This window comes from Bufo bufo, chromosome 2 (assembly GCF_905171765.1).
Source record: "Bufo bufo chromosome 2, aBufBuf1.1, whole genome shotgun sequence".
NCBI classification, from domain to species: Eukaryota; Metazoa; Chordata; class Amphibia; order Anura; family Bufonidae; genus Bufo; species Bufo bufo.
In genome coordinates this window covers 529,331,758-529,356,081 of record NC_053390.1, presented here as the reverse complement: position 1 = coordinate 529,356,081, position 24,324 = coordinate 529,331,758, and the positions used below count along the sequence as shown (strand labels likewise).

Below are 24,324 nucleotides of genomic sequence, written 5' to 3'. Positions count from 1 at the left end.
GGCCAGCCCTGTCAGCATTTAAAAAATCGCGTGCCGGTGTTGATTCGGCGCAGGCGCTCTGAGATAAGGAGGCTCGCCTCCTCAGCACTCCCTCAGTGCACCTGCTCCGATGACGTCACCGAAAGAGAAGACGTCATCGGCGCAGGCAGCACAGGCGCGCGATTTTTGAAATGCTGACAGGGCCAGCCGGAGGAGGAGGTCGCGGCTGGCCCTGTCAATCAACAGAAGGAGGAGGCGGTTTTCTGCGGCTGCTACCAGCAAGTAGACGCCCTACTTGCTGGTAGAAAGGTAATTAGCATATCATAAAAGTAAGTTTTTTGCTAAATCTACTGAACGAAAATTATTAATAACCTAATGTATGGTAATATGGCAGGATAGGGATTATAAGTACACAAAAAAAAAATTATTTGTTTAGTGGGGTGACAGAAGCCCTTTAAGGGGGTTTTCTAGGATATTAATGCTGATGGCATATTTTCAGGATAAGTCGTTAACATCAGATCATCGTGGGTCCAACACTCCGCACTCCCATCAATCTGCTGTTCTGGCCCCAGAATGACACAGCTCCATCCATTGTGTAGTAACTGCAGTGCTACACCCCATGTTTAGATATTGATGGCCTATCCAAAGGCCATCAATATTAAAGGGAAACGGTCACCAGTGACCTCCCTATAAAACTGTCTGCATAGACACATACCTGTTGGTCACATAATTATAATGTTGTTTTCCCTTTGTTGAGCCCGGCTTCGTTTCTGAGTTACGATACTTTTTCTTAATATGTAATGAGGGAGTCACTATTTCTCTTGTTGCACCCAAGCTCCACTCATTTCTGTGGCCAACCCCTCCCTTGGAGCTTTGATTAACAGGGCCTGGCAAAGCAGCCAGGAAGAGGGTGGACACAGAAATGAGCAGAGCTTGGGTACAACAAGAGTAATGAGCCGAATAGAACCTCGGATCAAAAGAAGAAAAACTGCATTTTTATCAGGTGAAACCATACACGGTTTAGTCATGTTGGCAGTTATAGTCATTTAGACTGGCTATACAATTGTTTGTTTAAAGGTGTTGTGCCAAGTTTAGAAGTTATCCTCTATCCACAGGATCACTAGGGTCTGAACACTGGGACTCCCAACAATCCAGAGAACGAGGGTCCCAATCCCCAGATCTGATAGAGCGGCAGGTTAGGCATGTGCCCTTATGATCCATCAGAGATAGCTAAGTACAGTGTTTGGCTATTCTGAGCACTCCTACTGAGAATCAATGGAGTGGTAGAGCACATTTCCGACCTGCCACTCAATCAGATCAGGGAAATGGGACCCCTGTTCTCGGAATCGTGGGAGTCCAAGTGGTCAGACCATCAGTGATCAGTTACCTGTGGATAGGGGATAACTTCTAAACTTTGCACAACCCCTTCAATATCTGACTGCACCATAAACAGTCAAGTATTAGAAGCTATCAGTCAAAAATAATCATCTGTCAATGAAAAAAGAGAAGGAGTGAGGGATTGATAGAAGCAAAAGGAGCAAGAGTGCACAGACTGGCTTGGACCCACCCTCATTGCACTTAAAGGGGTTGTCTGGGTTCAGAGCTGAACCCGGACATACTCAGAAGCAGCCCCCCTGACAAGAGCATCAGAGCATTTCATGCTTCGATGCTCTCCTTTGCCCTGTGCTGAATCGCGCAAGCCAAAGGCATTTTGTGGAGTTCCAGTGACGTACTGGGCTCTCCTTTGGGCTGCCAGGCGGAGGCTTCCACCCAGCAGTGAGCCCGGTGACTGTAAAACGGCTAGGGCAGCACTAAAGCCCACCCATCAGAGCCGGTGAGGTCACCGAACATATTGCTGGGTGGAATCCTCCGTCGGCAGTGTGTTTATAGTAAATAAAAGAGCCCTTGCCCTGCGCAATCCTGCGCAGGGCAAGGGAGAGCATCGTAGCATGGACTGCTCCGATGCTTAAGTCAGGGGGGCTGCCTGGGTGAAATTATGGGTATGTCCGGGTTCAGCTCTGAACCTAGACAAGCCCTTTAACTGTTCATATGCATATGGATTAAAAGTTTTTTTCTCCAGAATGAAACAATGGATCATTAAAGTGAAAAGTATCATTCCATTCCGAGAACTAGCACTACAAGGCAATGAACAGTGATTTTCCTGGGGACAGATTCCCTTTCATCGTTTAGCAATATTCCTTATATTTCATTATTTAGTCAATTGTCAGCTACACACAGTTCAGTACAATGGAATCCAGTCCACCACACAATTGGCAATGATCGATAATCACTACTGACCGAAATATATTACATTTTATTAAAATATAACATAATGGCTATTGTTGCATGAGCACAATTGATTTTGCTTTACTCGAAAAATATGAATGACTATGTGAATTCTATTGATCTGTCACAGCTCTACAAAGTTTGCTGCGGTCGGATACCATAAAGCACTGACCATTGAGCTTGCAGCTCTGCAGATGACGGGAATAAAAACATCGTGTCTTTGCCCTGTTTTTGTGGATACAGGCTTTGTTAAAAATCCAAGTACAAGGTAAAAACCTGAACACTTATTTATGGGCAAGTACTGTGATGTCACGACAATACTGCACTTTTTTCGGAAATTCAAAGTCCAGACTGGCTTGGTGATCATAGAGCGTTGATTAGCACAAGTTCTGAGAGACAATACGATGGAGAGGGTGAAGTAGTTGGTCATAGCAACCAATAAGGTGGCTGCATTTAATTTTCAAAGAGCTTCTGACACATGAGAGCTGTAACAGCAGCTGCTGTGCGCCGCTGTTCCCCTGCTTACCGCCGCGGTCCCTGGGCGCTGTGTTCAGCGGTGATCTGCTGCCAGTGTTTCCTTTCAGCCCTGGCCACAGCATGCTTGCTGCTTGTTTCCTGCAGCATTTCCTTAAGGGCCGGCGTGCTTCACTTCCTGTGTTTTATGGGTTGGATCATGTGACCGCGCCAACCAATCCTAGCGCTTCTGCACGTATATGAGTGGCTCAGCCCCCTTCCCAGATGCCTCAGTGTCAAGGTCCTTGTGTCCTGCTAAGGTTCTTGATAGCCGCTTGTGTTCCTGGACTCTGCTACCTGTTTGATCCCTTCCTGCTTGCCTTGACTGCTCGCCGACCCGGATTGCCTGACTTGTACTTGTCCCGCCTGCTCTGACCTATTGCCTGTCTGACTTCGCCTCTGCCTCATCCTTCGGTCCTGCACTGTTGCTCCTGGTAACGACTCAGCCTGCTGACAACGCCTGTACCTCTGGTACCTTTCTCAGGTACCTCCTGGTCCGCCTGGATTAGCTACCTAGTGTGCCTATCCTCCTCAAGAGGTAGCGACCTGGTGTTCACCTCAGGAAAGTCTATCCCCACCATCAGGGGTACTGTGAAGATTGAGGGGTTCACTTAGACAATGCCCTTAGAGGACGTAGGACACGTGGCACAGTGGGTTCACACTGGCTGGTACGTGACAACAGCTGAAATATAATTTGTTGGAATGGGCAACTATAACTAAATCCATGCACTAGTTTTGATAAATATGCCAAATATCACAATTAAGATATATAACTCAGCGAAAGAAGTACATGATTGGATGTCACACAGCTGAAGTGGCCTAATAAGGGGTACAGTGCCTCAAATTGTATGCAGAACTATACCCAACTACTATATATTTTATATTATATGTGGCCCTCATATTTTACTATTTACAGTTGTGCGTTTTACCATATTTCTAAGCTACTTCCTGATGTTCCCTCTCACAGCAGCAAAGTCTCTTAGCCATAAACGTGCACAATACCTTACTGTTTGACTCAAGTTCATTGCCTTGAGTGTCCTAGACTTTCTAATATCCTTCTTCCTGGAGCACGTTGATGGTAAAGTCGCTTTATTGACTGTAGAAGTCTCAGAGATGGGGATTCTCCGAAATTGGACCCAGGTCTGAGGAGCTTGTACATTCCAGTCTTCACTGTAGCACACCTAGAACTCAACTGCACTGACTCTAACTAACCAGGGGGCGGATCCAGGTAAATTTTCCAGCAACCTAACACAATAAGACAAAGTGTTTACTCAGCACTATAAGCCAAAGTGTTTAATTTAATAATATGACATTACAGCAATTAACTATTTGAAGGATACGGCATACAGTGAATTTTTATATCTGGGGACTATGTCTTCTTTTACAGTGTATTTTAACCATATATTTAATCCTTTCTTCAACACACCTGGCCCCTGCTCCCCTTGTGCCTCTTGCAGGAGCATTATGTTGTGCTTTGTCTTCAACAAACTATCCTACATTTACAAACTTTTCATCTCTAACAAACTTTCCCTCCTGAATTTGACATAAACATGGCTGACACCATCTGACACTGTTGGACTCTATTTTGGCAGATTTCATGTTCCTCACGCACCCCACCCCGGCAGCAAATGTGGTGGAGGAGTTTTTCTTCTCTTGTCGGACAACTGCTCCTTTGGCTTAACTCCCCTGCCATCCTCCTTTATGCTACCTTCATTTGAAGTACACTCTGTCTGCATCTACTCTCCTGCCAACCTTCAAGTGGCTGTAATCTACCACCCCTCTGGCTCAGCTGTAGCTGTCAAAGGAGGGAGAGACCGCAAAGCAGGATTCAAGTACAGTACAGCGGACAAGGAGACTGAAGCAAAAACCGGCTTTATTAAAGGAGCAAAATGAAACTGCCGGAAAACCTGAATAACAATACAGTACCACCGCACCAGAGGCACAATGGGTCAAAGACAAGAATGGTATTAACAGGTGAACATAAATCAACAACAATGGAAATAGAGTTTTGCATATACACAGAATGAGCTAAACAGTAAGCAGTCAGCTTGCAAGCTACTCTCACTACCAATTTCCTATCTAGCCCTGCTACCCAGGGGACGCTTCTACAGCGCACTGACTAAGTCCCTGACTCTATAACCTATCACAGGAAAGCACCGGTGCCACTCACAGTTCTGCAGATTCTCCTGGGTACAATAAGATGCAGTCTGGATCCAGGTCCGGTCGCTTGCTTGGCTGTCTTTCTCTCTCTGGTCACAACAGATGCAGATCTCCACCTAGTTTCAGCTCTGGCAGGAAGGATCCGGCTTGTACTGGTCTCTGACACACGGTCCCACTCCTCTGGAACACACAGTGAAGTCCTCTGTGTGCAGCTCCACAGCTGTCAGGAAAATCTCAGCTAATATAGCCTCCTGCTGCTCCAGTCTTTTACTGTTATCTCTCAGCAGTCCATCTCTCCCTGTTATCTCAGCAAGGCCCCCAGCAACTTCTCAAACAGCCCGGGAAAAACTTCTTAACTCTTCCTTAGCCTCTGGCCAGCACAACTCAGGTTCCTGTTTAGTCACAGTGGCCTCTGGTGGCCGGAGGGAAACATGACAGTCTGCATAGATATAAGTGCTGGAAATGCTGCTGGTTGATTCAGGGCTGCCTCTTACACAGCCACCATCTTTCTTGACAACTTCAACACCTGGCTACTATGTTTTATTTCAACCAACATCCCCACTATCTTCATGGGTGATTTCAACATCCTCACTGACACTTTCCACTTAGCTACCTCTAAACCTCTAGTACTTACTTCCTCTTTTGGCTTCCCTCCGTGGTCCTCCACTGCCATCCACAAAGATGGTCACATACTGGATCTTATCTTAACCCACCTCTGTTCCCTATCTAACCACCGTAACTCACCTCTCCCCATATCCGACCGCAATCTACTTACGTTCTCTTCACTTGTCTCTTAGAGCTGCCCCCCCTGTTCACAAACTGGCACACCCTTGCAGGAACCTTAAACATCTTGAGTTTCATGTGATCTCTCACTCTCTTCTGCCACTTTCTACCATGTGATTCCTCCATGATGCAAATGCCACTGCCACTTTGTATAACACCACAATAACTACAGCTCTCAACTCAGTCCCTGCCTCATACATAACATAGAAACATAGAATGTGTCGGCAGATAAGAACCATTTGGCCCATCTAGTCTGCCCAATATACTAAATACTATGGATAGCCCCTGGCCCTATCTTATATGAAGGATGGCCTTATGCCTATCCCATGCATGCTTAAACTCCTCCACTGTATTTGCAGCTGCCACTTCTGCAGGAAGGCTATTCCATGCATCCACTACTCTCTCAGTAAAGTAATACTTCCTGATATTACTTTTAAACCTTTGCCCCTCTAATTTAAAACTATGTCCTCTTGTAGCAGTTTTTCTTCTTTTAAATATTCTTTCCTCTTTTACCTTGTTGATTCCCTTTATGTATTTAAAAGTTTCTATCATATCCCCTCTGTCTCGTCTTTCTTCCAAGCTATACATGTTAATGTCCTTTAATCTTTCCTGGTAAGTTTTATCCTGCAATCCATGTACCAGCTTAGTAGCTCTTCTCTGAACTCTCTCCAAAGTATCAATATCCTTCTGGAGATATGGTCTCCAGTACTGAGCACAATACTCCAAATGAGGTCTCACTAGTGCTCTGTAGAGCGGCATGAGCACCTCCCTCTTTCTACTGGTAATTCCTCTTGCTATACACCCAAGCATTCTGCTAGCATTTCCTGCTGCTCTGTGACATTGTCTGCCTACCTTTAAGTCTTCTAAAATAATGATCCCTAAATCCCTTTCCTCAGATACTGAGGTTAGGACTGTATCACTGATTTTATATTCTGCTCTTGGGTTTTTACGTCCCAGGTGCATTATCTTGCACTTATCAACATAAAATTTTAGTTGCCAGATTTTTGACCATTCCTCTAGTTTTCCTAAGTCCTTTTGCATTTGGTGTATTCCTCCAGGAACGTCAACCCTGTTACAAATCTTTGTGTTATCAGCAAAAAGACACACCTTACCATTGAGGCCTTCTGCAATTTTGCTGATAAAGATATTAAACAATATGGGTCCCAGAACAGATCCCTGAGGTACCCCACTGGTAACAAGACCTTGGTCTGAATATACTCCATTAACTACAACCCTCTGTTGCCTGTCCCTCAGCCACTGCCTAATCCATTCAACAATATGGGAGTCCAAGCCCAATGACTGCACTTTATTGATAAGCCTTCTATGTGGGACAGTATCAAAAGCCTTACTAAAGTCTAGATAAGCGATGTCTACTGTACCTCCTCCATCTATTATTTTAGTCACCCAATCAAAAAAATCAATAAGATTAGTTTGACATGATCACCCTGAAGTAAACCCATGCTGTTTTTCATCTTTCAATCCATGGGATTTTAGATGGTCCACAATCCTCTCCTTAAGTATGGTTTCCATTAATTTCCCCACTATTGATGTCAGGCTTACTGGCCTATAGTTGCCCGATTCCTCCCTACTACCTTTCTTGTGAATGGGCACAACATTTGCTAATTTCCAATCTTCTGGGACGACTCCTGTTGCCAGTGATTGGTTAAATAAATCTGTTAATGGTTTTGCTAGTTCACCGCTGAGCTCTTTTAATAGCTTTGGGTGTATCCCATCAGGCCCCTGTGACTTATTTGTATTAATTTTAGACAGTTGACTTAGAACCTCTTCCTCTGTAAAGACACATGCGTCAAAAGATTCATTAGTCTTCTTTCCCAACTGAGGTCCTTCTCCTTCATTTTCCTTTGTAAAAACTGAACAGAAGTATTTATTGAGGCAGTCAGCTAGTTCTTTATCTTCTTCCATATACCTTCCTTTAGTTTTTAATTTGGTAATTCCTTGTTTTAGTTTCCTTTTTTCATTTATGTATCTGAAGAATGCCTTATCGCCTTTTTTCCCTGACTGAGCTAATTTCTCTTCTGCCTGTGCTTTAGAAGCTCTTATAACTTGTTTGGCCTCTCTCTGCCTAATCTTATAAATTTGTCTGTCATCCTCGTTTTTTTTTTTTTATAATTCCTAAATGCTATCTTTTTGTTTTTAATGATTTTGGCCATTTCTGCTGAGTACCACAGTGGTCTCTTCCTTTTTTTGCTTTTACTGACAAGCCTAATGCAATCTTCTGTTGCCTTCAATAGTGCCACTTTTAAGTAGTCCCATTTCTCCTGGACTCCAATTAAACTGTTCCAGTCTGATAGGGACTCGTATACCACTAATCTAATTTTAGAAAAGTCAGTTTTTCTAAAATCTAAAACTTTTGTTTTTGTGTGGTGTGACTCAGTCACTGTACTTATAGTAAACCACACTGACTGGTGATCACTAGATCCCAAGCTTTCCCCTACAGTAATATCAGATACCAAATTCCCATTTGTGAATACTAAATCTAAAATGGCCTCCTTCCGGGTTGGCTCCTCCACTACTTGCTGTAGAGATAATACCAGTAGGGAATTTAGAATATCTGTACTCTTGGCAGAACTAGCTATTTTGGTTTTCCAGTTCACATCTGGAAGATTGAAGTCTCCCATAATGATAACTTCCCCCTTCAATGTCATTTTAGCTATTTCCTCAACTAGTAGATCATCTAATTCTTTGACTTGGGTAGGTGGTCTACATATAACACCTACACGAGTTACCTTATGATTATCAAGCTGCAAGGTAACCCAAACTGACTCTAAATTGTTCTCGCTAACTTGTATCAAATTCGATTTTATGCTATCTTTCACATACAGGGCCACCCCTCCTCCTTCTTGCCTTCTCTGTCTTTCCTGTATAGAGAGAACCCTGGTATTGATATATCCCAGTCATTACTCCCCTTGAACCACGTCTCGGTAACAGCCACTACATCTATATTCTCAGATGCCATTATAGCCTCAAGCTCATTGATCTTATTCCCTAGACTGCGAGCATTTGTAGACAAGACTCTGAGCTTGTCATTTCTTAACCTTTGTGCTACTGGCCTCTTCTGGCATTGTTCCGGGGGGCAGTCGGACTGCTGGATTATCACTCTTTTGCCCCCCTTTCCTAGTTTAAATGCTTCTTGGCAAATACTTGGAACTGTTCACCGAGGACATTCGTTCCCTTGAGAGAAAGATGCAAACCATCTTTCTTGTACAGTTCTTTTCCATTCCAACAAGAGCTATCATGAGACACAAAACCAAACCCTTGGTTCAGACACCATTCACCAAGCCATACATTGAATTCCTTAATGCGCATCTTCCTGTCATGCTGAAGGTTATGCACCGGCAAAACTGCAGAGAATGAAACAGTTGATGCAACCTCCCGTATATCCTTTCCAAGTGTATGAAAAGCTTCTTTCACCTTTGAAACCTCGTTGCAAGCCAGATCGTTTGTCCCAAGATGGAGAATAACATCCACTTCCCTTTCCTGCTTTTCTTGCCTAACAATATTTAGGATCCGTCGTCTATCCCTGCTAGCGGTAGCACCAGGGAGACATCTCACAACACCATTCTCCTCCAACTTCACACCTCTTATGATGGAATCGCCCACCAACAGCTGCTTACTATCAATCCTCACCTTCTCCTTTTTGTCTTTGGCTGCAGTCTTACATACTTTAACAAAACCTGAAAAATCAATGGGCAACCCTGACATACCAGTCTGACTAAAGAGCAAGCCTGCAGAGTGGTAACGGAAGAAAACCCATTCTAAGGAAAACACTGTCACATACAAACAATCCCTCGTCAACTTCAAGTCCGTGCTCGCTGATGCAAAACAGGCCTACTTCTCATCTTTCATATCTTCCCTGTCTCACAATCCTAAACAACCATAACTCCCTTCTCCATCCCCGGGTGCCCCCTCCCTCACCTCTCCGTCGAGGACTTTGACACATACTTAAAAAAAAAGATTGATAACATCAGAACAATTGATAAAAACAAAAGATTGATAACATCAGAGAAAGCTTCAGCCTAAAGTCTCCACAGCCAAATCCAGCTTCTCCACCATTACAGAAGAAAAACTTTCCACCCTACTCTCCAGTTCACATTTCACCTGTGCACTTGAACCGACCCCATCTTACCTCATCCCCAACCTCACCACAGTGTTTATCCCTGCCCTAACCCATTTCTTCAACCTATGTCTAACCACCGGATTCTTTCCCTCCTGTTTTAAACATGCTTCCACCACACCCATGCTCAAAAAGCCTTCCTTCGACCGATCTTCTTTGTCTCCCCATAGTCCCATATCACTATTCCCATTCTCCTCAAAATTACTTAAACAACATTTCTACCTTGAACTGTCCTCTCATCGATTTCTTTTCCGCTTTTCACTGACTACAATCTGGATTCCGACCCCAACACTGTACCAAAACTGCCCTTATCAAAGTCACCACAACCTGCTAACTGCCAAAGCCAAACATTACTCTGCCCTCCTTCTCCTTGACCTATTCTCTGGCTTTGACACAGTTGACCACTCCCTTGTGCTACAAACTCTCATGTCTTGGCATCACCAGCCCTCTCCTGGATCACATCATACTTCACAGATCAGACATTTAGTGTCTCACCACCTCCTCGCCTCGTCCTCTCTCTGTTGGTGTTTCACATGCTCTGTCCTAGCACCCCTGCCCTTCTCAATGTACAACATCGGCCTGTGACAGCTCAGAGAGTCCCATGGCTTTCAGTATCACTTCTATGCTGAGGACACGCAAATGTACCACTCTGGTCCAGATATCACCATCCTACTATTCAGAACGCCACAATGCCTATCTTCTAAAGCCTCCTTCTTCTCCTCCTGCTTTCTAAAACTTAACATGGATAAAACAGAACTTATAATTTTTCCCCGATCTCCCTCAGCCCTCCCATCAAGCCTATCTATCACAGTCAATGGCTGCACACTCTCCTCGGTCAACCAAGTCCGCTGCCTTGGGGTAACCTTCGGTTCTGCTCTGTCCTTCAAACCGCACATGCAAGCCCTTTCCACCTCCTGCTGCCTCCAACTCCAAAAGTATCCTCAATCCAAAGTGTGCAGAAATGTTTGTACATCCCCTCATACTCTCCCGCCTTGACTACTGTAATATCCTTCTCTGTGGCCTCCCATCTAGCACTCACACCCCTCCAATCGATTCTCAACTCTGCCACTCAATAAATACACCTCCCCCATTACTCTCCTGTCTCTTCTCTCTGCCAATCTCTTAATTGGCTTCTCGTTGCCCAGAGAATCTAGTACAAAACACTAACAATGACATACAAGGCTGTCCACAACCTCTCCCCTCCATACATCTCTGACCTGATCTCCTGATGCCTTCCCACATGCAATCTCTGATCTTCACAAAACCTTATTCTCTACTCTCCTCTTATCTCCTCTTCCCACAATTGTCTCCAAAATTTCTCCTGTGCAGCCCCTGTACTCTGGAACGCTTTACCCCAACATATCAGATGCTTACCTACCACGTAAAGCTTAAAAGGAAACCTGAAAACCCACCTCTTCAGACATGCCTACAACCTACAGTAACCCTGCTGCCACTATAACGCCATGACTAGCTTTACCCTCACTTACTGTATCCTTACCCCATCCCTTGTAGATTGTAAGCCCTCACAGGCAGGGTCCTCTCTCCTTCTGTTCCAGTTTGTAACTCGTTTTGTTTATGCTTATTGTACTTGTTTTTTTTTATTATGTATGTACACCCCTTTTCATATGCACAGCGCCATGGAATGAATGGTGCTTTCATAATAAATAATAAGCCTTTGCATTGCAAATGACCATCAAAAATTAAAAAATTTGATTTTTCTTTTTTTCAGATTTGCTCCAGTGCTACTACCTGAAGATGTAGCCAAGACATTAGTAAATGGTATTTTAATTAACAAGAAGATGATTTATATCCCACCTTTTGTGTCACTTGCTCCGGTATTAGAATTGTAAGTATACTATTATTGCATAAATTCACACTAACAAAGTAAAAGACTTTAAAAGGGGTTGTTCCACTTCAGCAAATGGCATTTATCATGTAGAGAAACTTAATACAAGGCACTTACTAGTGTATTGTGATTGTCCATTTTGCTTCCTATGCTGGCTTGATTCATTTTTCCATCACATTATATACTGCTCTTATCCAGGGATTGCGGCCACTGCTGATATCCAGTGGCCGTGCTTGCACACTATAGGAAAAAGTGTTGGCCTCTCTGGTGCGGGGATCATGGAGACATGCATAGGCACGCATGTGCAGCAGCTCCCATCCCGACCACCTTGTATCAGTGCTGCACAGATGGCCTTAACCCTGGATACGAGCAGTGTATAATGCAATGAAAAAATGAATCAAGCCAGCAAAGGAGACAATATGGACAATCACAATACATTAGTACCAGTATTAACATGATAAATGCCATTTGCTGAAGTGAGAAAACCCCTTTAATGCAGCATCTAATACCTCACAAGTGTCAGATTATCAAATTATGATATAACCATAGAGATATAAGAGAAAAGTATCTTTGAAAGCTGATTTCCTCCATGTAGACATCAAGCTGCAACTTCCAAAATCCAAAATGAAATGTACTATTATGATTTTTCTGTAGATATGAACCTTGTTTGGCCTTTTATTTTCAGGTTTTTACCAGAACGTGCTTTGAAGGCTCTCAATGCATTCCAAGGAGTAAAGTTTGATGCCAAAGTACGGAGCACTGAGAAGGACAAATAGACAAACAATATTAATGTGTAAAAAACTTCACTGTCTACTTCTTCCTAATTCCCCAACACAAATTTATCATTTATCATGTTACAGAAAGGGGTTAATCTACACGTAGCGGATTTGCTGTGAATTTTACCTGTGGATTTGCAGTAAAATCTGCAGCAGATTACAGTAGCAGGCAAGTCAGTAAAATTTTACAAATCTTTTTAACAAAACTGGCCCACCTTCATGGGACCTCTCAATCTCAAGCTACTGTTATCTGTTGCAAATAAGCAAAAAAATATCCACTTTATTAACAGAAACCCCTCCCAAACTGTCTGTGTTTTTCATCCATCTACTCCTGCAGGTGACATGAGCAGGGAGAAAGTAAGACTATGTTCACATAGCCGCTAAGGTAAGCAGATAGTCTGTTCTGGCTGGACCCTGCAGTGCACCGCTGGATCTCCATTGACTATAATCAGATCTGACAGGGATCAGGCGGCTTTCCGGCATAAATGCTGGCTTTCTGCAGGACAAATACATCTGTGTGTAGCGGTATTTATGCCAGAAAGCCTCCGGATCCCATTATAGTTATTGGGGATCCGGCGGTGTCCGGCTACGCTGGATACGATAATTCTGGTTTCTCTGTCAGAACAGACTACCGGATTACCTTGGACGCTATGTGAACATAGCCTATAGGGACTGTATCAATTATAACCTACTCTGTCCCATATTGAGATCAATGGAGTGTGTAGCCTGCAAGTAATTGCCCACAATATTTTAGTCAAATATAAATGCCTAGGAAAACACAGATGTAAACTGCCCCAGATTTACTAATGTGTCTGCACCGAAAATCTGTCTAAAGTGGCAAAATTAGTGCAATTCGGCACAGCTACGGTTTCTACACTTTTTTTTGGCTTGCTGCAAAAGGGGTGGGGCTCATCAAAAAGGAGGCAGGGCTTTATGTGAAAGGCTGTGGCCTAAGATAAACTAAATTGCACAACAATTATGGCGGAAAATTGAGCCTCTATGTAAGCTAACCGATAGGTGGTATAGAGCTAGACAAAAGTGTCTATCCCTGCACCATATTTAAACCAGCTGGAGTCCCTGTGATAAATTTGGTGCAGGTCTAGACGCCTAAGTTTACGGCATCTATAGGATTTGTAAATCTGGGCCCCTATGTGTGAAATAAAGAGAAAGGGGCCAATTCAATGCATTTATCTGTTTTCAAGAACCGTGAGTTTAAAAGGATGCATCCAGCGCCCCACTCACACACATCCGTCTGAGCAGATAAAACCGCAGATGAAGGTCCTGCGCGACCGAAACGTACGGTTTCTGCCAATATGTGTATAATTTGAAAAAGATTGGGCCTATGGATGACAGCATTATATGCTAATGAATAAATGCCCCAGTTTTGCAACTCAAAAAATTGTGTGCCTCAAATTTACTTATATATTTATTGGCTATCTATAGCCCTTGATTGGCACCTAAACGGAACAAATAGAGTGCGGTTCTCAATTTCTTCAAACTGTTGTTTTTTTTATGTCAGAGACAACCCCTTTAATTTGGTGATGGAAATAGCTTAAAATAAATTATGAAAAAGCTGTGTGTGTATATATATATATATATATATTGTAAGGGATTAGGTAGTGGGGTTATCGTCTCCTGGCTAGATGGTCACATTTTAGCAGGATCACCATAGAAATTTCAGTCCAAACAGTGGGAATTTCGTTCAACTGACCTCAGCCACTTTTATTGTCAGTTTGTGGTACAGGACATAAAATATAACAAACAAAAATCAACCTATGACCCGACAGCAAGGTAAAGACCTAAGTACACAGGTGAGTCAATGGTCCACAAGCAGACCCGCACGGCAGTGAGACAAGGCTTGTTTGGCAAGTGCAGTATGAAAAATAAACAACAAACCACAAAAGAGACCAGGTGTGATAGAACACCAAAGTCAAAATGCCGCGCAGGTGAGGGAAGAGCAGAGACTCCCCTAAAAAGGACCGTGTGCTGAATTACCCAGGATGGCGCTACCCTGCCATATATACTACAAACAAAGTTAGGGATATTTGGCTTTCGGGTGAAATTTATGGAAAACGTAAAAAAAAGTGATATTATATCATAAAAGTAGGGCATTTAAAGGGGTTATCCCATCAAAAGGATCATAGTTTAATTTGTCCACGCTGCGACAATGATCATTTTCCTAAATATAATGTTCAAGCCAATTCCTACCCTTCTCGCTAAAAACCTCCCCCTTTTACCTCATTGTTGTACTGTGTCCTCCCTTAGTTACGGCCACCTTTCGCTGGCTGAATGCAATGGCCGCGCATGCACGGCGAGCGGAATCCACCTTCCAGTGTGCAGCTGCATTTCTTCCATGAACGCGCACGCTGCCGGCCGCGCCTGTGCGGTTCTTCATTCCCTTGTGCTGCTTCTGAAACAGAGCCGCAGAATGCAGGATGTGAGAGGGTAGAGAAAACGCTGCGGCGTCTCCCAGAATGAAGTTCGGCTATAACGGGAGCGCGCACTCAAGTAAAGGAGGCGGAGTCAACTGATCAGCAGAGCGCTGACGAGCTGCCCATCAATAGAAAGGACAACGCCATAGGAAATAGGCGTTAGTACAGAGCGAACAGGAGACGCTGTGATAACCCCTTTAAGTAGAAGCATGCAATGGTGATTTCCTTATCTCAAACAATTTATTGGAACAAAAGCCACCAACAGTGGTGGGTATACCCCCACAAAAAATGGAAATATCTCAAAAAATTGTCATGTGGCCTTGAGCATCAATTCCAACTTGACAACGACATCTTATGCTGTTCACAAGTTGAATTATTGTCTGATGAGGCACAGCATCCCACTCTTCTTGAAGGGCAGACCTCGGGTCATTGAGGTTCTGGGTTACAGAGTTACGAGCCTCTACAGGGCCAATCTCACAGGTTTTCAATGGGATTCAGGTCTGGAGAAAGTGTAGGCCACTCCATTTGAGGTACACCAGTCTCCAGCTGCTGTTCCCTAATAATTCGACCTCGATGAGCTGGTGCATTGTCATCCATGAAGATGAAATTAGGCTTGTGTTGTTCATGCAGAGGCACAATGACTGGATTAATGAAGTTATTAAAGTAGTATGGGCTTGTCACTGTACCATTCACAAAGTGTAGGGCAGTTCTGTATTGACTAGACACACCTGCCCTTACTGTAATACCACCACCTCCAAAGGCTCGTCTGGTGACAACAGTGGCTGATGCATAGCGCTCTTTGACGCCTCCAACATCGTTGGCGGCCATAATTTCTTCTCAGCGTGAATCGACTTTCATCAGTGAACAGCACTGAGACCCACTGGTCCCTCATCCAGCGTAGATGACAAGATGTAAAATCAATAAAAATAAATAAAAAGACAAAACAAAAAGCACAAAGAAAAAAGGGGAAAGTTCTCTTTTACGTTGAAATGGTGTCTTAACAGCGCTGCTGATCTCCGTGTGAAGTGGGTTCAATTCACTTTAAACAGTACTTATTCCATGGAGGTTATCACGCTGCCAGGTGCAAGTAAAGGCTTCTAAGCTAGGTCAGATTATATCAGGCTCTTCTATGCAACCGAACATCCGAGTTCCAACAGGGATAGTGTGTCACAAACGATCTTTCTGTGGAGGTTAGAGTGCACATAATGAAGTTCCGTCACAAATCAAATCTTAAAAGGGCTTCTGTCACCCCACTAAAGTCATATTTTTTTTTTTGCTACTTATAATCCCTATACTGCGATATATCAATACATAATGTTATTAATTATTTTCGTTCAGTGGATAATAAAAAAAAACTGACTCTTATCATATGCAAATTACCTGTCTACCAGCAAGTAGGGGGGCTACTTGCTGGTAGCAGCCGCATCCTCCTCTCATAAACACGCCCCCTCCTCATGTTGATTGACAGGGCCAGCGAACGCGCTCGTTCTCTGCTGGCCCTGTCTGCATTCAAAATCTGGCGCCTGTGCCGTACCTGTCTTCAGTCGGCGCAGGCGCACTGAGGGGAGGATGCTCGCTGAGGGGAGGCGCACTGATGAGCTTCAAGAGGTAGTCCCCTGAAATGGTTTTCACTTCACAGGTGTGCCCTGTCAGGTTTAATAAGTGGGATTTCTTGCTTTATAAATGGGGTTGGGACCATCAGTTGCGTTGAGGAGAAGTCAGGTGGATACACAGCTGATAGTCCTACTGAATAGACTGTAAGAATTTGTATTATGGCAAGAAAAAAGCAGCTAAGTTAAGAAAAAAACGAGTGGCCATCATTACTTTAAGAAATGAAGGTCAGTCAGCCGAAAAATTGAGAAAACTTTGAAAGTAAGGGCTATTTGACCATGAAGGAGAGTGATGGGGTGCTGCGCCAGATGACCTTGCCTCCACAGTCACCGAACCTGAACCCAATCGAGATGGTTTGGGATGAGCTGGACCGCAGAGTGAAGGCAAAAGGGCCAACAAGTGCTAAGCATCTCTGGGAACTCCTTCAAGACTGTTGGAAGACCATTTCAGGGGACTACCTCTTGAAGCTCATCAAGAGAATGCCAAGAGTGTGCAAAGCAGTAATCAAAGCAAAAGGTGGCTACTTTGAAGAACCTAGAATATGACATATTTTCTGTTGTTTCACACTTGTTTGTTATGTATATAATTCCACATGTGTTAATTCATAGTTTTGATGCCTTCATAGTCATGAAAATAAAGAAAACTCTTTGAATGAGAAGGTGTGTCCAAACTTTTGGTCTGTACTGTATATAAAACTCGGCTTCGGTTCCGAGGTACCAGTCAGAACCGAAGCCGAATTCGGTTCTAAGTTTTAAAGTGGTTTCCACTTTAAAAATCAAGTACTGAAGTTATTCAACGAAATCTCGTGTGACTTTGCAAATAACTAACTTTGCCTAATTGGAGGCAGTATATTTTAATGCTGTACAAAGACGGATCTCTGTACAGCTGCATCCAAAGTTTTGAGCAAAGTGACTTCGGATGGTCCTGGTAGGTTGTCATAGGTATCTGGAGCTATGCTCATGGTAGTGCATCCCACATCTGCTGGAGGGTACATGGGGAAGGATCCATAGAATGAACCCAAGATAGTCCTACAGAAGTACAACTGAGTTAAAGTCTGGCGAATTAGGGGGCCATGGTAGTACTTGGAGGTCTTGGCCATGTTCTTCCAACCAAAGTCTGACATTTCTAACCATGTGACATTGTCTTGCTGGAAGATCCCATCCGCCCTCAGGAGAGACAATAAGCATGTATGGATGTACATAATCTGCAAGGATCGATTCATGCCCAAATCGGTTGAGTGAGCCTTCCACTCGGATGAGTGGCCACAGAGAATGCCACAAAAACATTCCCCAGACCATAAGGCTGCCACCACCAGTGGGATGGTGTTGCCTGTGGCAACCTGTGTGTCACGGCCTCAGTTGTGTTCGCCATGACACGGTTGCCGTGCATGCTTTTGCCAGCGGCAAAGTGTGTTTGCTGCAGCATGTAGGTGCCTGCACCTTTTATCCTGATTCCCTTCCCCGTTTGGTGCTGGAGGGGTTAACAATCTGTCTGGTGGGGATCTAGGTGTGTCTTGGGTGTGGCCTCTTGGCTCTTTATATCCTGGTGTTGTGAGGTCAGTTGCCATTCAGCCTTTGTGTCATCTGGAGTGTTTCTTCTTTCCTGGATATACCATCTGTCCAGTGGGAGGGCCTCCTAGCGAGACATACTGTCACATTGGGGAACAACTCCCCACCGTATAGCGCAAGAAAAACGGGGAAGCAGCTAGGCCTGGACACCAGGAAAAGGGAGCAGGTCACCTCCTAATGCTGCCCTAATACTGGCCCTGACTCCTAACCGTATGAGCAGACCCAGATGGTAGGTGGGCTCATACACAGGAAACTCGGACCCTGAGTCGCCCTGAAGATTTCTGCAATGAGGTTAGGAGCAGGAGATGACCTGTTCATCCCAGAAGCGGATGAACAGGAGTCTCCACTGACCTAGCTACAAGGAAAGGGACAGCCAGTGAACAGTCACTGAAGCAGCAGGTAAGAGCCCAGAAACAACATGCACTTACCTGCCGCGGCCACAACAACCACCATGCAGACAGGAAGCATGGCGACCCCACGCAGAGCTGCTCACCGACTTGTGCCGTGTGATGCATTAGCTGTAAGTGTAGACTGTAATACACTTACAGCCTGCTTCCTGTGAAATCTAGTGGACTGGATCTCACAGGCTGTCACGGAAGGCAGCCACGATGCCTAAGTAAGGCATCAGGCTGCCTTCCCTGCCATTGGATCCCCGTCACAGCAGCGCGGGGACCCGATAGAAGCTCTCTCCCTCTGCACACATCGCTCGTGCCGTGGTCAGCACTGACCACGGCATATCAAGGGTTATTGCGCCTGCATTGGTGTGACTGCCGGACCCCGCCGCAAAAGATGAGCCCCTACCTAAGATAATCGCCCAAAAAATAAAAAAAAACTATGGCTCTCAGACTACGGAGACACTAAAACAAGATTTTTTTTTGTTTAAAAAATGCTTTTATTGTGTTAAATGTAAAAAAAAAAAAAAAGTAAACATAAGGTATTGCTGCGTCCACAACAACCTGCTCTATAAAAATATCACATGACCTAACCCCTTTAAAATAAAAACTGTGTCAAAAAAGCCATTTTTTTGTCACCTTACATCACAAAAAGTGTAACAGCAAGCGATCAAAAAGTCATATGCACCCCAAAATAGTGCCAATCAAACCATCATCTCATCCCGCAAAAATGATACCCTACCTAAGACAATCACCCAAAAAATAAAAGAGCTATGGCTCTCAGAATATGGAGACACTAAAACATGATTTTTTTTTGTTTAAAAAATGCTGTTATTGTGTAAAACTTAAATAAATAAAAAAAGTATACATCACATGACCTAAACCCTCAGGTGAACGCCGTAAAAAAAGAAAAGGGTGTCACAAAAGCCATTTTTTTGTCACCTTACACCTAAAAAGTGTAATACCAAGTGATAAAGTCATAGGCACCCTAAAATAGTACCAAAGAGACCGTCATCCCATACCAAAAAAAATGAGCCCCTACATAAGACAGTCTTCCAAAATATAAAAAAAACTATGGCTTTCAGAATATGGAGACATTAAAAAATAATTTGTTTCAAAAATGCTTTATTATGTAAAACTGAAACAAACAATAGTCATATTTGGTTTTGTCGCGTCCATAACAACCTGCTCTATAAAAATACCACATGATCTAACCTGTCAGATGAACACTGTAAATAACAAAACATAAAAATGGTGCCAAAACAACTATTTTTTGTTATCTTGCCTCACAAAAAGTATAATATAGAGCAACCAAAAATCATATGTTACCCTAAAATAGTAACAACAAAACTGCCAACGCCATAGTTTCCAAAATGGGGTCATTTTTTTGGAGTTTCTACTCTAGGGGTGCATCAGGGGGTCTTCAAATGTGACATGGCAGCTTAAAATTATCCCAGTGAAATCTGCCTTCCAAAAACCATATGGCGTTCCTTTCCTTCTGCGCCCTACTGTGTGCCCGTACAGCAGTTTACGACCACACATGGGGTGTTTCTGTAAACTACAGAATCAGGGCAATAAATATTGAGTTTTGTTTGGCTGTTAACCCTTGCTTTGTTACTGGAAAAAATTGATTCAAATGGAAAATCTGACAAAAAAGTGAAATTCAGAAATTTTATCTCCATTTTCCATTAATTCTGGTGGAACACCTTGAAGGGTGTAGTTTTTTCTGAAAATTTTCAAGATTTGCTTCTAAACTTCTACATTTCTAAGCCTTCTAACATCCCCAAAAAATAAAATGGCATTCACAAAATTATCTAAACATGAAGTAGACATATGGGGAATGTAAAGTAATAACTATTTTTGGAGTTATTACTATCTATTATAAAAGTAGAGAAATTGAAATTTGGAAATTTGCAAATATTTCCAAATTTTTGGTAAATTTCTTCTTTTTTTAATAAATAAAAATGACATTTTTTGACTCAATTTTACCACTGTCATGAAGTACAATATGTGACAAAAAAACAATCTCAGAATTGCCTGGATAAGTAAAAGCATTTTAAAGTTATTACCAAATAAAGTGACACATATCGGATTTGCAAAAAATGGCCTGGTGAAGGTGAAAACTGGCCCGGGGTAGAAAGGGTTAAACAGTATCACTAAAACCGGTATTGCCATTTTATTTACATGGCTGTGTAACAAAAAAAATTATTCATAAGGTGATGCATTTTTTAAACAACATACAAGTGCTTGATACTGTATATAATAAACACCTTAGCCAAAGGACTGAATATTATAGGTAATATAAAGTGACCCCTCCTATGTACCCTAGAAGTATAGCTACATTAATATTGCTACTGCTACTGGTATTTTATGCCAATAATATGCTTAGCTTGTGGTCCTTTTAAACAGGCCAAAAAATTGTCCAAACTAAGTCAGAGATAGACATAGATATATCAAAGCAAATGTCTTTTCCACTGAACAATTATTGGCAATGAACTTTAGTACAAATGACAAACAAACAAAATATTGATCGCACCATTGGTGTCTGTCTGACAAGTTATTTAAGGCTACTTTCACACTAGCGTCGGGGCTCCGCTTGTGAGCTCCGTTTGAAGGGGCTCACAAGCGGCCCCGTACCGCATCCGTCCAGCCCCAATGCATTCTGAGTGGATGCGGATCCGCTCAGAATGCATGAGTCTGGCAGCGTTCAGCCTCCGCTCCGCTCAGCAGGCGGACACCCGAACGCTGCTTGCAGCATTCGGGTGTCCGCCTGGCCATGCGGAGGCAAACGGATCCGTCCAGACTTACAATGTAAGTCAATGGGGACGGATCCGTTTGAAGTTGACACAATATGGCTCAATTTTCAAACGGATCCGTCCCCCATTGACTTTCAGTGTAAAGTCTGGATGGATCCGTCTGAACAACTTTCAGACTTAGAATTTTTTCTAAACTATAATGCAGACGGATCCGTTCTGAACGGATCCAAACGTCTGCATTATAGGAGCGGATCCGTCTGTGGAGACACCAGACGGATCCTCTCTGAACGCTAGTCTGAAAGTAGCCTAAAGGGAACCTGTCACCTGGATTTTGGGAATAGAGCTGAGGACATGGGCTGCGAGATCACCGCGAGCACATCCGCAATACCCAGTCCTCATAGCTCTGTGTGCTTTTATTGTGTCAAAAAAAAACGATTTGATAGATATGCAAATTAACCTAAGATGAGTCCTGTCCTGGAGATGAGTCCAGCGCGAAGGAGCCCAGCACCGCCCTGCATCCTCCGAATCTCCTCCTTTGCATATCTATTAAATAGTTTTTTTTTTACACAATAAAAGCACACAGAGCTATGGGGACTGGATATTGTGGATGTGCTAGCGGCCATCTAGCAGCCCATGTCCTCAGCTCTATTCCCAAAATCCAGGTGACAGGTTCCCTTTAAGCCTGGTTTGGGCAGCGGGACACCACCTGACTATTCAGGTAGTTTGGCGACCCTACTGACCTACTCACCTCTAGTTGGTTCTTCTATCTTGATTCCGTCTGCCACAGCTCAGCCACAACCTCTGCCCTGCTATACCCTCAATTTAGCAACAACTTCAGCCCTGCTACATCACCATCTCTTTAACCACTTCAGGGCCCTACAACATCAACTCAGTAACAGCTTCAGCCCTCCTACATCACCAACTGGGCAACTGCTTCAGCTCTGCTACATCACTGACTTCACAAATTGTTCAGCTTTGCTACTCAACCAACTCTGCAACCTTTTTGGCTCTGCTACTCAACCAAATCCACAATATCTTCAGCTCTGCTATGCCACTTACTCTGAATCACTTCAGGCTACATCATCAACTCTGCTACAGCTATTATTCTGCTACATCACCAGTTCAATTACATCTCCAGTTCTGCTATGTAACTGACTCTGCTAAATCTACTGTATATTTCTGCCCTGCTGCACCTTTGCCACCTGTCAGTGCTGCATAATATTTGCGCATCCTGACCAGAGTCTCAGTGGATCCACCTTACCAGGTGAGACAAATAGTATGTTTTATATCTTACCCCAATTGCTTTATTCACATCACTACTGCGCACTGCTTCTCTATAATGTCCTATATAGTGCTTCTCAGGGAATGGGAAATAGGGAGCAAAGTTTCCTGCTTCTATGTGTAGTCTATGGGTAGACATCAAAGCAGCTAGTCTGCACCTACTAACTCTGGGAGAACTGAGAATTAGAGATGGAGACTACGGAGGGGTAACTGCTAAAAATGCAGAATACAAGTGATACAATAGGCAGATGGAATGGCATCCGCACCCAGTGATCTCATTTGCGGGATGCCAATGGGAGACAGAGGGAGTCTGCTCCCTGTGTAACCGATTATATGTTGTGGGTGCCATTGCTACCGGCATGTAAGGTTTAAACGGCCAGGATCAGCACTCCTGCTGGTCCGGGCTGTTAGAGCAGGAGCGGGGCTGAAGTGTCAGAGCCAAGTCCAGGTTCTCCGTTGCATGGGAGACCATAAAAAGGCAGCCTAAGGCCGCTTATTGACCACCAGAAAAATACATATTGGTGATCACTAAGGGGTTAAAGAAGAATTGCAGTATAATGTACAATCAATCGACAGTGGGGTTCAAGTGCCCTAGGGTAGTGCTTCTCTACCTTTTCACATCAAGTACCCGCTAGTGGCAAGTTCCAACCGAGTTCTCCTAAGAGATCAGTTATAAATGTTAGCCACATTTGGACCCATGATGGATGGCTATTACTTCTTAAATTACTTTCAGCGCCAGCAAACATATAAGTTTATACAGTACTACATACCTATTTAATACAGTGACATCTCCTCTGCTCATAAAAATTCTCTTTCCTCATCTCCACTTGGCCCAGACCACCATGAACACTTCTTCCAGCCATGTCTCTGCAGAATTTGCCACACAGAAACCTTAGGTTACTCACTTTTTCATAATCCTCCCCTTGTCAATGCAAATTCCCCATCCTGGTGCCCTCCAAGAAAATAAAATACTTAACTCACTTCTGTTCCATTCCCCTGTCTGCAATTCGGTTCAAGACACAGGCCTCATCCAGCCTGCTTCTGGAGTTAGACTACTTTCACACTGGCATTTTGGTTTCCGTTTGTGAGATACGTTCAGGGATCTCACAAGCGGTCCAAAACGGATCAGTTTTGCCCTTAATGCTTTCTGAATGGATAAGGATCCGCTCAGAATGCATCAGTTCCGCCTCCATTCCACTCTGCTTGCAGCATTTTGGTGTCCATCTGACGAAACTGAGCTAAACCAAGAAAAGAAATACCATAACAAAGCCGCACATCCAAAAATAAGATATAATTTATTTAGACATATAGATTAAAACCATAGAAACATATGGCCTGACCCCACAGAAGGGTAAAGTAGAATCAACAATAACATCCAACGTCACCATGAGCTAAACAATGCTAAAAAGACAAGATACAAATCACAATTTCTCAAAAATATACTTATCAGAGTATCACAGTGGTAACACAAGGAGGATAAGCAATCCTTCAGTGAGGAGGGCAGGAAAAACCCTCACGCGTATCGCTAGTGCGCAGACTAGCTTCATCAGAGGTCCATATGGATACAAGACACAGTTTCAAGATTTTTATAGTTACAATAATTAATCTAACATTGAATAAGGCTGTGGTCAAACCTATCAGATGGTTAGGAGGAGGAGACTGGGTGGAGGCATCAGAGAGCACCACCTGATGCCTCCACCCAGTCTCCTCCTCCTAACCATCTGATAGGTTTGACTACAGCCTTATTCAATGTTAGATTAATTATTGTAACTATAAGGCTGGGTTCACACTTGAGCGTTTTACAGC

The 24,324-nt window shown here is 43.5% G+C and overlaps 1 protein-coding gene and 1 long non-coding RNA gene across 2 annotated transcripts in view; one reads left to right on the top strand and one right to left on the bottom strand.

Annotated features, from left to right (window-relative positions):
• The window catches only part of LOC120989700 (17-beta-hydroxysteroid dehydrogenase 13-like), a 56,616-nt gene extending 43,855 nt beyond the window's left edge, over nt 1–12,761 (top strand). Inside the window, exons 5-7 of the mRNA XM_040417961.1 lie at nt 2,396–2,533; nt 11,586–11,702; nt 12,388–12,761. Of these exons, the coding sequence (XP_040273895.1) occupies nt 2,396–2,533; nt 11,586–11,702; nt 12,388–12,478 (346 nt within the window). The 3' untranslated portion in view covers nt 12,479–12,761. The remainder of the gene's footprint in view (nt 1–2,395; nt 2,534–11,585; nt 11,703–12,387) is intronic.
• LOC120989701 lies at nt 2,841–22,400 on the bottom strand. The gene is made up of 3 exons (XR_005776309.1): nt 22,390–22,400; nt 9,211–9,214; nt 2,841–3,066 (listed from the first exon to the last, which is right to left on the bottom strand). It is a non-coding gene; the product is annotated as an uncharacterized LOC120989701 (long non-coding RNA).
• Nucleotides 22,401–24,324: the final 1,924 nt, after the last annotated feature.